Source organism: Macrobrachium rosenbergii, chromosome 8 (assembly GCF_040412425.1).
Source record: "Macrobrachium rosenbergii isolate ZJJX-2024 chromosome 8, ASM4041242v1, whole genome shotgun sequence".
In the NCBI taxonomy this organism is placed as follows: domain Eukaryota; kingdom Metazoa; phylum Arthropoda; class Malacostraca; order Decapoda; family Palaemonidae; genus Macrobrachium; species Macrobrachium rosenbergii.
The window spans coordinates 67,920,245-67,936,649 of record NC_089748.1 but is presented as its reverse complement, the minus strand read 5'-3'; the positions used below and the strand labels follow the sequence as shown (position 1 = coordinate 67,936,649).

The 16,405-nt window shown below is 35.5% G+C and overlaps 1 protein-coding gene across 7 annotated transcripts in view; it reads right to left on the bottom strand.

Moving 5' to 3' along the window:
• Nucleotides 1–16,405, bottom strand: part of LOC136840949 (tripartite motif-containing protein 3-like) — an 882,756-nt gene that overhangs the window by 480,370 nt on the left and 385,981 nt on the right. For 2 of the 7 annotated variants that reach the window (XM_067107921.1, XM_067107929.1), the window contains exon 1: nucleotides 14,122–14,891. The exons of 1 other annotated variant lie outside the window; for it this stretch is intronic. Coding sequence is in view for 1 of the 6 variants with exons in the window: in XM_067107919.1 (XP_066964020.1) it covers nucleotides 14,122–14,128 (7 nt within the window). In the remaining 5 variants the exon portion in view is untranslated. Of the gene's footprint in view, nucleotides 1–14,121; nucleotides 14,957–16,405 lie in introns of those variants that run through there. 4 more of the 7 variants (XM_067107925.1, XM_067107924.1, XM_067107923.1 and 1 more) reach the window with 4 other exon arrangements.

Below are 16,405 nucleotides of genomic sequence, written 5' to 3'. Positions count from 1 at the left end.
AAGCAGTCAGCAGAATCAATAAAATGAAATCTCTTACAGCGAAAAATTTCCTTTTTCCCTTCCGCTTACAGAAAGCTATGTTCAAACAAAGAACCCCCAAGTAATGAAGAGCTCATAAAATTCAACACCCGAGTTTACCTCCCAAGGCCCGGTTCTCATGTAGGGATTTCTTTAGCCTATACAAACTTTGGCATCAGCGAGTCAGCCCGACAAAGGTGATCTTTTTTATCATGAGAATGTTGGCGGGAGGAAAAAATTCATGTCCTTATCTGGCCCAGGCCTAAAGGAAAATAGAAAATAAGGAGGAAATGTCCGACCTAACCCACAATGAAGACTACAGATGAGCTTACATTAAACCTATAGGAGACTTGGGGAAGGTGGCGGGGGGTTGCTGAGATTTATACTGGCATTTAGAATACAAAGAACCATGAATATGGAAGTGCCTGGAACAAGGAGGAGAGGTTGACTAAGAATGAGATGGAGAGACACAATTAACAGGGACATGCAGGAGAAGAACGTGAGTGAGGTAATGCTGCATGATCGCAGAAGATGGAGAAGACTAATAATAAACAGCGACCCCATATAAAGATGGGAAAAGCTGAAGATAAAGAAGAAGAAGAAGATTTAGAATACAATAGGATATAGAGTTTAGTCCAAAGGCCAAGCGCTGGGACCTATGAGGTCATTCGGAGCTGAATCGGAAATTGACAGGAAAAAGGTTTAAAAGATGTAAAAGGAGGAAAACCTCGCAGTTGCACTATGAAACAGTTGTTAGGAGAGGATGGAAAGTAAGATGGGGTAAAGAATATGAACGGAGGTACAGAAAAAGGAATACATTGGCCTTTACACAGTTTCTTTGCATTGATTCCATTTTGTATCGTGAAATGTAAAGGAATCGTCACGGCAACATTGCTTTTGCGAATGCATCCACAACGACCTTTTAGTCGAATTCTTATGCTGTCAACAAATTTACTACATAAAATGGTTGGTCCATAAGCAAGACAAGAACAAGATATCCCACTTACATATTGTTTACCCATAAGGGATACAAAAAAACTCAGCTAAGAACTGAACCTCTTTTTAGACCTCCTTACTTACACAGTAATACTTCACGGTTACCAATGTCTTCATTATTTTTGATATTTCGATTCGGGCACAGATCCAGCATGGAATTACTTGACTTTAATCTTTGTAAACCAAAAATGAAAAATTTAACGAGTTTGATTCCTTCTGGATAAACATTACGTATTTACAGTGTTTTTATACACGCATTATTTGCGTATATGTATGCATTTATGCATACAGTTTGATCAACAGCATGAATTATATCCACCAAAGACATCTTTTAGTATAACAAGAAACCAAAACGCCAACAAAATTCACACCAGCAACCAACTCAATATAAACAAATCGCATTCGAGTAACAAAACCAATATTATTAGAGCATAATAAAGAGATTTTATGCCGATGAAACCTCAACAAACAAAAACCATTTGCCCGGTTAAGTGCCACATGTAATCTACCCATTACCACCGGTATCCTTTTCACAAGAGTGGTCAGACAGTGTGGCACTATCATCGCTTTGTTTTCGTTCTCACGGTTGGAAGTTGTTCTTCAGTCAACAGTAATGTTCTGAATTCGGAATGACATTTAATTCAGGCAATCGTTATTGAATCTATGACGGAGACAGTTCACCGAAGGCTGGCAATTGAATGAATCAGCGATCAGAAAACACTACACAGCGAGAATAAATAATACTGAAGTAAAAAAGATTAAAGGAAGGGAGTAACGATTACAGAAAATGGACGAACTATCCTCCGCTCAGTTTTTATTCGCCTCCTATCCCAACAACCCCTGTTTACCTGGAAACACTACCTGCCAACCCATAATTAAGATTTAGAACTCGAGGGAGTGTTGAATAAATCAGATTACTTCATAATCTTCTGCTGCTTAATGAGAGGCGTGAGGAAGAGGAACGGCATTATACTCATTTAGATTGCGGCGTTAAGCGCTATAATCTGTCCGGGGGAGACCCTACTGTCCTTTAAAAATGTGAAGTAAACTCTTAAAAAAATCTTCTCAAACTGTTCAGTAGTAATTGTTTTATGCCAAGTAATTCTATGAGAGAACGTGATGTTCTGGACGCGTAATTGTATTCGCCTGTGTGCCACCGTCTGAATTTTTTCGGTTATCAACAAAATTCAGAAGGGAACCGTAATTCCCATTCTCATTACTTGAAAAGTAAAACAGCAAGTGAAATTTGTACTTCGATTTTTTGTGAACGTATTCATGCAGGTAGCCTATATAAACAAATATGTTCTCATTATAAACATCACATAAGTTTAAAACAAGAACTAATCGTATAATATTTTATCTATGGAAATTTTAAGTTGGGGCACTGAAAAGAATCTTAATGTTCATCTGATTAAGCCCAAAAAAATAAACCTTTTGAAAATTTACGAATCTTACATACCAAAAGAAGTTTGAAAATTATATTTGACAAGTATGCTTCCATTCTAAAGATGTATGAATTGTGAGTGTTAAGTTTATTTTGTATCAAAATGTCATAGATTTGTAAGTAGATAATGTATTTTTGGGTAACATAGTTGAGGATTTGTCACTAAAAAGCCTGACACACCAATCAATAGGATTTGACATTTATATTGAATAACTTTTTCGTTGTAATAAGGCATTGTTTCTCATTTATGTACTTTAGAGTACTCACCCATCCTTTTCAGTAACAAGATCTTTCAGCCATCAGAAGATTTTGAATATTAGTTATAGCTAGTCAACTAAAATCTTCTGATTTTTAAAGAAGTGTCATCATGTGGTGATGATATTCCCGGCATCATGAATGACCTTACACTATCAAATTTGTACATAAAAAATTCATGAGAAATCTTTTAGCTACGATAAATATTGTGCAGGTAACAGAAAAAAAAGACTGCAGATATAATGCATTTGTCGAATTGGTACTGAAACCCTCTATTTTTGTAATGCAATTATAACACACCAACCGGCTAGAACTGCTCACTACAATACAAGTAAATTGTGATATTATCGCACGCATAAGCGTTACCCACTGACCACTTACAGATATAGAGCAATCATAAAGAAATAATGAAGCCAGAGGCCAGTATGAAAACTCATAATAAAGTAATACACTACCAAATCTAATTATACGTCGTTGTGTCAGGGAAAGTTTTCATAATGCATGAAAATGACATCTGACTTCGCGAAAGACAGGTGAAACGTCTTTGCAACAATAGGAAGGCTTATCATGTGGCATTACTGTTAACTCATGTTTGATGTATGACTGTGTGTCAAAATAACATACCTTATGTCTTATTGCGGGGCAGAATGCGTTTAGTTTCATTTCATACGTTCCCAATGTCCTCAAATGACTCCCAGACAGCTCCCTAACATGTTCAATAAATAGCACCAGCAGTTGAGCCCAAAACATTAGTTAGGAGAAATTAATAGAAGTAACCGTAAAATTCAGTTAATATCAAAAGCTCTGGAGATAGCAATTCCAAATAACTCATTAACACTAAAACCTCAGTTTATAACTATTTCCGAAAAATTTACAATGTTAACGAAGATTCAGTCAGTAATTGCACTGGTAACCTTGTCATCTCATCACATGCTAGATTCAGCCAATACCAGCACTTGCCTAATGCAACCAACCCTGCCCTCAGATGGGATCAATCAATAAGGGCGTCAAGATGTTTAAATATTTATAATATACGCTATGTTGAACCGGTAATAATATAATTTCAAGTTATACTGCCACGATATGAGGGCAAGCAGCAACAACGTTGGTTAAATATACTCAGTTGGTCTGCTCACCTCACTTATAAAAAAAAAATCATCCTCTCTTCAGTCAATAACAACATCAGATCAGTTCAAGCAATAACAACAACTGCAGATCTAATTTCACCTAACAATGGCCAAAGCGCCGACCATAATTCGCTAAACTTTAAAGGAAATAATAACGACATTTGTTAAGGGGAAATCCAATTTCCCCAACACAACTCAATCATTTTCATTCATTTTTCGCGTATCTGAACAATCGCTTTCGGTTCCTCTCTTTCTATCTAGAATATACCGGTTGGATTGAAGGACAGCAAGGAGATAAAACTTTTATAACTTTCTTGCATTTTTTCGATGACCAACAATATTGAGATACGCCTGAATCTTCCCAGCTTCTTTTCATCATGTATTTAAATTAAAGAGCGCTTTTTATCATTGAGACCAAAACAAGAAAAGTAAAAAAAAAAAAGTGATAAACTGTTCATAATAAACTCTCAAATAAAGAAAAAGATGGGTTACACAGAGACTTTCCCATCTCTGTCATTCAAATAAATAATTTAATCTAATAGTAACCATATCATTGTTTCTGCCTTTTGCGTACCAGAGTCCATAACAAAAGCACTGAATTATCATTGCAGTTTATCATCAAAAATCATTTCTATGTATGTTTACAGACCGGGATGGGCAAGGCTGCCTACAATAGGCCCAGTCTCAAATAGGACGTCTGAACTAATAGACCTCAGTCTTTGAAAGATGACCGGCCGGAACTAGGAACTACGGGAGGCAGAGAATTCTTCTCTGGAAGCAAATGGCAGGAAAGACTGACCTAACAACATGATCCTTGCGTTTGACTTCCACATCGTGAGAATGGGAAGAGTGACGTCCATAACAAAGATTAGAGAGCGGAAATGGAAAACAAGCAAGATTATTATTATTATTATTATTATTATTATTATTATTATTATTATTATTCTAAGGAAACAACCAAAAGGTATTCTATTTTAATTCAAAGCTTCCACAGATTACAATATCTACAAGTCAAAAAATAATAAAGAACATTCACACAAGTCTTTGAAAATAAAACAAAAATCCTGATAATTCATAATTCATTTCATGTAAACATAGCTGGAAAATGCGATTGAAATAATAAATTATGAATAAAAAAAAGAAAAGAACAATACTATAAACTAATTTCATGGTAATTTGGAAAAATCAAGGGGAATGAACAATCTTTAAAGTATACAGAATCTAAATAGAGTACTTGAATGTTTTTTGAAACCATACAGAATACAGAATTTAAAAAAGAAGTATTTAACTTCGTTTATTTTACCAAGAGTGCCGATGGCCACAGTACACCCCAAAACGATGATCAGATTATACAATAAAGGATAAAGTGCCATTTTAAACATCATTTGTGATGAACGTTCGTAATTTTTTTAAGAGAGCTAGAACTTATTTATTCAAAGGACTTGTAATTCTCTCAAGACCCTTTGACTAAACTAGTCAGTCCTTAAAGAATTATTTATAATATGATGGCCAGAGTAACCTTATTTTCAATGTACTATCAACCCTATGAAAGCAAACATGATTTTTAAAGACATAAATGAAAACCCACTTTTTAATAAAAGCAAATTTTCATTGCAAGAGGTACAAAAAGGTGGCTCCAGAAATATAAACAGCTTTCCATTCCTGATTCACAGCCGTGAAATCAAGGGTAAAGGCCCGAATGACATCACTACTCAGCCCTCTGATTACAGTAAGTTATCAATTAAAGCATAAATAAATGATAAGCAGCATTTTGACTGCTCAGGTGATCAGTAACATAAGATATTGCTAGCTTCTGAAACAAATCTGTGAGAAAATTGTGTTTAACCTGTGTTTTTTACTTGGCTATTTTTACAAGTCCAAGTACAGTTTATTATCTACCTAAAAATAGCATTAATTACTTTAACTGATTATCGTAAAACCTAACAAACATACATTGATGTAGCGGTAACACGTAAGGGACCTCAGAGCTGCAGTAAGACGGTCTGCTGCTGTAACAGCAAAAACATTTCCTACATCAGTCTGTTTCATCACGCATATAACGGAAAGTACAATATCAGTCGGCCGCAATTTTTCATCAGCCGACCCCTGCCCGGCTGATCAAAATGCTGACATCACCATGAACGGCTTTTCCGAACAGAAATAAAATACGAGAAAAACTGAAGTCTCATCATAAATCATGACAAAACTGCTGTTTCATCAACTCGCGTGGAGAATCCACACCCCCTTAACGAAGCTACAAAAAAAAAAAAAAAAAAAAAAAAATTAAAAAGTATGACTCATCTTTTTTGTCAAAAGAAGAAGACAAAGAGGTATTTCGGGCGATTTGCAGAGTTCGTCGCCTTTCGTTATCAAGCATATCGCAGTCTCGCCCTCACTCCGAGCCGGGGTGTGCGAAGTGTTTGTCTTTAAAGAGATTTATGTTTACCTAAGGTTGAGTTCAACACTTCCTGTTACCCAGCTTACTCGCCCTCTTCCGCTACTGTTGGATAGAGGGCACACTAATTCATCTAAATGGTACAATGTGGTGAAGACTAAGTTATGCACAGAAATGAGAGAGAGAGAGAATTCCTTATAACACCTATCTTTTTTTTGATATATATATATATATATATATATATATATATATATATATATATATATATATATATATATATATATATATATATATATATATATACATATATGCTGTATATACATACATATATATACATATACTTACAAGTTTTACATAATAAAACATAAACTGATTACCCACTATTTATTGTTATATGTAAGATAATAATCAGCAAACTTTAACACAAAACTTTACTCGATCCCACTTTCTGAAAGTGGGTTTACAGCTTCATTTACAATACTACGATGACCATCTAGGCTCAAAATCATATTCAATAAGTAAAGATAACTCCACTGTGAATATATTAAACTCCTCTCCATCTCTTAGTAATCTGGTAAGTGAACCATGAAACGATCATTCCAACAGTTTGGTAACATTGCCATGTAAGATACATGCCAGCTCTTTTGTTACTTTGTCATAAAAGCTAATAGACTAGTTCTTTAGGTTGAATGCCATTTGAAATCCCACCCGAACCCTCAGTTGCCTATGCCCTTAATTTTATTATATATAAATAATGAACTTTTTGTAATACTGTTCGGTAAAATAGTTATTGAAACTCTTTCGTTACAATGGTTTTCAAATATTTCTTTAACATTTTAGTCCGCATGTTACAGAACTTAAAATTTTTGGTAACTAGTGTACATCACTCAAGTTAGTATCATCAACTACTGTAATACGCTTCAATGAAATTCACGTAAAATAGTTAATTTCCCATACAACGGAATGTAATAATTTATAATAGCAACAAATCTCATCAGCATTTTCAGCTACCTTTTCTTTGCTTCTAAACTCTAAAGGTTTTCCTGGGAACAAAAATCTAGGTTCGAATTCGAGACTTCTAAGAAAATGCTGACAATTCTAACGGACCGCAGATAATAAATACGGCATTCGGACATATTACTGGACTTCATGAAATATTATTCCTAAATTATTCATATTCCATAGCTCAGAAATTTTCCGATGTTATGGATATGACAGTTATGCAAAACATTTTCGACCAATATTTAAGCAAATATGGGCAATATTTTCGAACCTGTGAGTCACTATTCAAAGTAAACATAGCAACGAAGCATAGTCAATTTTACAGTTGCACTTTATATTCTAGCATGTCCAAACTATCAACTGTCTATTGTGCACTTGCCCCCATCCAAAAACATAAAACAGAAATAAGCATTAGTTTTAAACCGTTTCCGAGAGCTGTACTGAATCAACGAAAGCAAATGTTGAAAGTCTTCCAAATGATAAAATACATATTAGCTATTTAATACAGTAAACACAACTATTGAATCTGATATGTAATGCAAAAACGAGCTCCATAACGATGTCACATCGAACGAGTCATTTGTCTGTTGCACCCAGTCTTTGAAGAAGAAGGAGCGTTGAAGAAAGAAACAAAACAATGGCAATCTATATCACCAGACAATCTCCAACAGGCAGACCTAAAAAACGAAAAATACACATAAAAGGTCGAAAACGCGAAAGGACGATGTATGCCAGTTGTTGCTACGAGAAAAACACGTCAAAGAAAAAATATTTGATGAAGGGAGAGCAGAGAACGAGTGTGAGGGGAAAAAGGCCACCCAGATGAAGGGCGAAGAGGCAGAGGGTAAGAGGATAGTGAAGCCCTGAGAGGAGAAACATAATCCGTCCATCCCCTCAGGGTTGGGTGAAGACTGTGCGAGGGGAAAAGACAGCAGATAGGACGAAGGGGACACACGGTTGGACGAGAAACATGATAAAAATTGGAAGAAAAACAAAGGAAGGGGAAAGAACAGGAGGCTATCCATGAGAGAACGTGAGTCACATGCTTCATTTCACACATACGCAAATACAGTATATATATATATATATATATATATATATATATATATATATATATATATATATATATATATATATATATATATATATATATATATATATATATATCTGTGTGTGTGTGTGTGTGTGTGTGTGTGTGTGTGATAGCGTGTCTGTCTGCGTGCACGTAATATCATCCATCAAAGAATTGTACCTCCAAATTACTACACCATGAGCCAAGTCAAAACATTTCCCCATTCCAAATTATTTCCACGATGTACGAAGACTATAAAATTACACCATAAACAAATAACGTTACATATGTGTCCCTAAAACAACACACAGGAAGACACCAACATCATACTTCAGCGAAATGGAAGAAGACAAAACAAAAGTGATAGAGAAATAGCACTTCATATCATATGAAAGAAGGGTTATCAAATATGGTGCTTAGTACACGGCTGTCAACGTTCCTCTTCGAATACCACTTCGTGTTACGACAGAAAAAATATTTAATAGAAAATATAGCAAGACAGTACCAAAGAAAAGACTTCTCTAATTAACTCAACCAATCTTCGGCAATAACAATCAAACTTCATGGGTTTAAAGGGCAAATATAGGATTCTGGTTTCAGAGAGAGAGAGAGAGAGAGAGAGAGAGAGAGAGAGAGAGAGAGAGAGAGAGAGAGAAATTAGATCCCCAAATACAAAAATAAGTAATGACCATTATTCTACGAACGGATTAATTAGATATTTACAAATGTTGTTATACTGTACGTAGAGATATATGCTTTATAAAAGAACCGCAGAACAACGAATCTTAAGGAGTTCCTCACTAAAGAAGTGTGTGCACGTATACATATATGTGTATATGTATGTATGTATGTATATATATATACATATACATATATGTGTGTATATATACAATATATACATATAATTCTTATAAGAACACTGTAATTTCCCAGATCGATGCACCAAAAGTTCTATAAATCTTTTCTTCTTTAAGTGCAACTTAAATTTCAGTTGTACTGATGATATACGATTACCAAATGAAATGACAAGCTTTTATAATTATTTCCATTTAAATATACACGCTCCTACAACCAGCTGCTGTCTATCCATAACAAAAGGAGCCCTCAGCCATAGTGTCATCCACTGTGCATCTCACAACAGTTAAGTATATTTGTAAAGATAAGTCTGCCATGGATCATGTTGAAGGTTCTTACTTTTTCTAATATACTTGGCCTCAATTTCGTCAGTCTTATGAAGGCAAACAAACTAATACCTACATGTATTTTCAAACCGATTAATGTTTATTGTTAACACACAAAATGCAATATGGTAAAGAATAAACGTATTATTGAGTACAATTTGATATGTTGTTCGCGAAACCGTAACTCAAGATTTTATCATACGTTACAAAGCAGTATCACGAATCAGTACATGTATAATGAAATTCATAATGGCTTAACTAGCTATGAAATTATTGCTGGGCAAAACCCATGTTTACTAATAACATCAAGATTAAGCAGCAACTGCGTGTGAGAAAAAAAAGAGGAAATAATGCAGTGGCAACACCTGATTACCCGATTTCACATACCACTGCAGCGGAAGTGCTGAGTCACCGTAACATTCCTTGAAATTAGGTGCTGTTAATTTGGAATTACTCTATGACTAAAAGAATGCTATGCAGGAAATACTCAAAACTACGTTTCAACGTAACGGCGACAATAACAATAATAAAAAAAAACAGAAAAAGAAACCCATTTAAAACTACTCAAATAAGTCTAACAATTCCCACACACTTATCAATATCATCCTTCACCTTACCTAGTAAAGGGAGATAAAAGCTCTACGTATTTCCTCAACTTTTCAATAATAATAATAATAATAATAATAATAATAATAATAATAATAATAATAATAATAATAATAATTAAAGAAGCCAAATTCAGTTGGCCATGTCGTCCCTCCAGGGACGCTTAAACCTCAGAAGAGATGTACAGTAAATGCGAACGAACTTTTCAAACAACAAAATACAATTCAGCAACACTCAAAGTGTGTTACTGCTGGAAAATTAAATTAGCGTAGTATTAATTAACACTGAATAATGAAGCCTCTTGAAAAGCTTTTAAAATAGAGTTTGCATTAAAGAATTTGTACTGTAAAATAATAATAATAATAATAATAATAATAATAATAATAATAATAATAATAATAATAATAATAATAATAATAATAATAATTCGTTAAAGCCGACATAAAATGCAATCTTCCCCTAATTTTCAATAATTCCATCAAGTCGACCATGAGACTCGGTTTTACGAAAGAATACTCATGAAATGAAATAATAGTCAATAATGAGTAACAAGCGAAAAAGTCTAAATACTTAATTAGCCATAAGAATGTACAAATCGACTAATGAAGCCCATTAAATCTATCGACAGATTTTTTTCTTTTTCTCCTGGGTGATCATCCAAAGAATTGAAAAACGAGCGGAGAGTAATTTCGTAATTCTGAGATGAGACTTAATGATGAAAACAATCATCTCTCCTTTCAGGCTTCAATAATTCAAGTTCGAGCACACAAAGACACGGAAGGAAGACCTTTGAGGATGCTTCTAGAACTCTGCTTTCTGAACGCGGGAAGATATCCCGTTCAAAATCATGGAAAAAAACGCATGAACACAAAGGTGGTGAAGAAAGATAAAATATTTGTCAAGTACACCGAAAACCGAAAAACGAAAGCGCACCTTTATTAGAAAAACCATAAAAATTACTACGAAACAAACCAGTTTAACTGTCCTGAATACTTGCTTTATAACCAGTCCCCACAGTATACCCTCTGTCTCCCACCCCACACCGCCAAAATAAAAAAATCCTTCTTCCAATCCTATTCATCGTCGTTTGCAGATGCAAGGCAACGAGAAAACGTTGGGTGAATGAGGAAAGACTCCTCCCTAATAATTGACGGCAATCAGTTCCACTTAATCCTTTCTCCGCTTCGTCAGTGAGTTCACAAGGGCTGGCTGGCCCAGTGGAAGGGTGCGGGCTGGCCATGGCCCCTGCCCCAAAAGAGAGGTTGTGAGGGCGATGTCTCAAGTGACGAGAGGAACTCGCTTATTAATATCACAACGAACTAAGATTGACAGTAAATGCATAGCCAGTTTGCTGCTAAATCATTTGTAAAATGATGCAATCAAAACAAGGTGAAAAGTGCACAAACTGCATAGCGCATAATGCCTGTGAATTCTCTCGTGTATGAGTGAAGTTTTATGCTCAACATCACATTTTTCAAAGAGCTATGATTAGAGACTTCACTTCATAATGACAAAGCATTACGTGACAAGAAAAGACATCGGTAGATGACCGCAGCTCTGCAGCGAGAAACCATTTTTTTGTATCAGCTGAGTTCCCATCAGCTCTCCGTCTAAGTCCTGACTAACACGGAATTTTCAAATGAATCACACACTTAAAGCTGTACATACGAAAAATATCTTTTATACCGTAATTTTTATGTATCCGTTCTCATCCTTTTGAGAATAACTATAAATGATCGAAAAGTTTAAGAACATTTGAGAAATAACTTCAAAGTCATGATTCATCAGTCGAGCAACCTTACTAAATAACCTTGATATTTCTTGGGGAATGTCTGTCTGATAAACCTCAAGCTGCCACATTGCATCCCAGTTAGAAATGATATACAATCCTATAATTTCCAATATTACCCGAAACAGTGTTGTCACAAGATTATTTATTTTAATAATTGTACTGCTTCCAGGAATATTCTAATAAGCTTGTGATTTTCCCCTTAATAAACCCTGTCATAAAATACAATGGCAACAATAAAAAACATAATTACAACGAAATTTCATAATAATCATCAACGGAACACAGTTAAACGAATATTTCCATAAAAATAAAGTCCAACACATAGATACTTCACATGGCAGAAACTCACAGCCGTGTAATTATATGGGGGAAAAACAATAGAATATAATCAGTGATTTGTTATCACAATTAATAATCACTAACGGACAATACAGCATTATGTTCCCCTCTTTTATATTTAAGAAGCTCTGATTGAAAAAATCATCATCATTATTGCTTCCATTGCCGTTCAGCACAACGACATTTGTGAAATTCTGTCGTTCATGTTTTTCCTACACTTTCGCTTCCACAAATCTCCGTTCATCCTGTCTCCTAGTTCTCATCCAAATAGGCCTGGGTCTTCCAATCTTTTGGTGCCCACAAGACGCCAGTTGACATTACCATAACATCCTTTAAGAGGTAGAGCGATTTATTATTTGTTGTAATTTTCAATCAACTTTCCTTATATTTCCTTAGTATTATCAGCACTTTCGCCCTTATCTGGTTTTTCTCCTAATTACTATCACCGCTATTACAAATACTTCAACTACTACTAATACTATTTACTAGCAACAGAAAACCCCACAAAAAACGTAGCTATGAACCGAAAGGTTCAAATAACGGCAGGCGGTATGTACAGAATGCATACAAGAGGCTGTAATACAATTGAATAATCAAAGAGGAAATAACTTAAAATGGCAATGATTTGCAGCTCATACAATCCAGCGTTGTCCCGATTCAGCAGACATAATGAAAAGTTAATTCCAAAATCTGATAGTAAATCGAAGGATTCTTTTCACAAAAAGAAATATAAGACTAGTGCTAACAGCATCGATCTTACTAATGACGTAGATGTGGTGTCATTCGGGATTGCTATATGATAACACCAACAATGAGTTTAATAGTCCAAAACCGAGTGAAAAAGAAAATGATAAAGGGCAGCATAACAAAAACTCGATGTCTACATTATGTCATGGAGTATTTTCGTATCCAACATCCTATAATACATTTCTACGTATAGAAATGGCAAACTAATACCCAACGTTATCCTAGTGTAAGGCTGAAAGAAAAAATACAAAAATGGGGAAAATACAAGGGTAGGCGCAAGGTCCTTTAAATATACTCTGAGTATATTTAAAGGACTTTGGGTAGGCGCTTACTCAGACGAAGAGATCGTCCCATCACTTAGAGATACATTTTAGGAATCTGAGAATTTCAGCAAGCATTTGTATCGTGTCTGCACACATGGAAGCAATCATTGCACCAACAACTAAATTATATTCTAAACTGGTCATCCTTGTAGTATTATCACTATTTCATCTCGGCTACTAGATTCAGTTACCTAGTTCCTTTGTTTTTAAAATAAATGCTCTCCAGATGAGTATCTTAATCGAATATTCCCCGACCGATCACTAACTACTTTAACATGTACCCTTGCGCTCTTTTACATAGCACACGTTAATATGGTTAAAGAGAAGCGAAATCATTCGCGTGCACTGAGATTTTGATGAGAGAAGAATTACCACGTATGAAAGGAATGCTCGTCCTAAGGCAATTATTAAGCAAACAAGGCCGTGAAGAACTCCCCAACGTGAAACTACGGCTAAAACAAGATGCTGTTCATTCCGCCGGTAACCCGAACTGATGTGCACTGTTGGGTGGCTGGGTCACCCACTCCTCTTCACGCCCTCTCGGTGTCAGAATCGGCACCCACTGCATGATAAAACCTTTTGAGAGGAATGCGAAAGCATTTCCATTGTCTTTAAAAACAGACTGTTTTAAAACAGTTCTTAAAAAAACACACACATGCCTTCGAAGGGCTTTTGAAGTCTTTTAAAGGGAAATCTTTCAAACGAATCTGCAAACTTTCTAGATACCTATTACGGGCGTCTCTTCTACAAGGTTTCTCTAAGCCATTTTAAAAGGCCAGCCAAGCATCAAGAAACATCGCTCTCCTCATCTTCCGCCTACCTACCTGCCATGATGCCTGTTATACTCGTCAGTCCGTCTATAAGCTGTTAGATGATTCACTTCCTCCCAGGACGTCCTCTTCAAATGTTAGTCCCGCGAATTTCTTTATTTCTTTATTCAAGACTTCCCTTATTATGATTTAGATATATATGATTTCTTTGGATAAATTTGAAAGTCCTTTTTTGCGCGCTTTTATTTTGTTTATATATAGCCTAGTTGAAGTTCATACCGACACTAAGGTAGCACTTGCCTGATTTGTTAAATGAAAACCGCTTCAAATAAATCTTTCACAAGTCAGGCACATCCGATTCCTGACCTTCGATAATAGTTGTATTTAAGTACTGGATTGGCCATATATCAAACTATTAAAATTTATCGCGCTGAACGTTATAAATTATTTACAATCCACAAAATACCACTTCACATAATACTCATCCGAGCCTCAGAAAACACTATCAGCACAGTAGCCGTGATCGCTATTACTCTATGTCAGCTCTACAACCTTTTGTTTACAGACAATAAAAACGACGATTCAATAAAGTGATAAGATAAAAAGGCCTCTCTGAGTGCTATCAGACCACTGCGCATGTCATAAATCGTTGGCTACCCGCGAGACTCCCCTTGTTCTGAGATCGACAGCACCAGCACCACCGCCGACTCGACCGCTACCAGAACGCTCGATCCGCCGCTTGGTTGTCGACCAAGGCAACCAACCAAGCCAAGCCAACCGTCTGGACCAGCACACACCACACAACTGAATCACACGAATACGTATCGCTCAACATACCACGAACAACAGCCAGATGCTCGCTCACTCACTCGCTCTCTCTCTCTCTCTCTCTCTCTCTCTCTCTAAGAGACAACCGGGAGGTTTAGCGGGACAGCACCAGCCGATATTACAACTCACTACATAAGATCCTATTATGTATGCATGAGACATTTCTTCAAGTTACATGATCCTGTTACACCATCAGACCTCGTTCAAGTTTGTTTAAAGGGCCAAGGGGTTTTTTTGTTTTTGTTTTACTTCTCCACTGCAGAGCATACCGCCAAAATATTCCTTATTGCATTATACAGTATTTTCCGTGAACCCAGACATATACATGTATATATATATATATATATATATATATATATATATATATATATATATATATATATATATATATATATATATATATATATCTATATCTAACACACACACACATATATATATATATATATATACTATACATACACTCAATATTACAGAGGAGGAAAAATTTGAAACTGTAAGTAAATTAAAGCCCATAAACAGACATTCAGGATATTGCTTGAACTAGAGGAATTTAATAGAATGGGTAATATATATAGTTTTCACACATATATATATATATATATAAATATATATATATTATATATTTTATACATTTATATACATATACATATGTGTATACACACACACATATATATATATAATGTAGAGAGAGAGAGAGAGAGAGAGAGAGAGAGAGAGAGAGAGAGAGAGAGAGAGAGAGAGAGAGAGAGAGAGAGGGCTAGTTAATGGAAGATGGGCACCACTAACAAACTTTCTTAGCTTTGAGCATTTCATGGAAAAATCGGCAAGGATCTGCAAAGAAATGCAAAGATGAATGATGAGATGGCAGCAATCTTTTTCTATGACTATGCAAAAAGCCTTGATGCAAACCAATTAAACAAGTACAGTAGGATCCTTGAAGTTAGTCGAACTGAATATTAGCTTAACCGTTTGTCTCTGGTGATCTTTAAATAGAGAACTCGATTTTCTACCCGATTATCTGTCATATATTTCAGTATTAAAGCATCACCCATAACTGATCTTGCTTGCATTCACTCAAAGAGATGCAGTATTTTCAGACGAATATGTGCAAAACCATCTGAAATCTAGAATTCAAATCCGAATGAACTGAAGATGTAAATGTATTTACACATATACAGATATGCTGCAATCCCTAGCCAGAGACTATCGCTTTCCAAATGAACGTCAGGCAATCAAGGATATGAGCATCAGCCTACACTAACTGCTGTTTCACGGAGACGAAGTTCTGGAGCATCATCGTGAATTCACGTGAAATTTCCCATGGTTACCAGTCAGACATAACCATGATGAACGCTGATAACCGTTTGGTTAGCATTACTGCATGTAACAATCGCAACACGAACCGTCCATTTCCAAGAGAGCAGGACTGTGCAGTAATATTAGACGTTATGTATCGTGTTCAGTCACGTTATTGACAATATTGCGTGCCCTTTGAATACCTATAGACAAC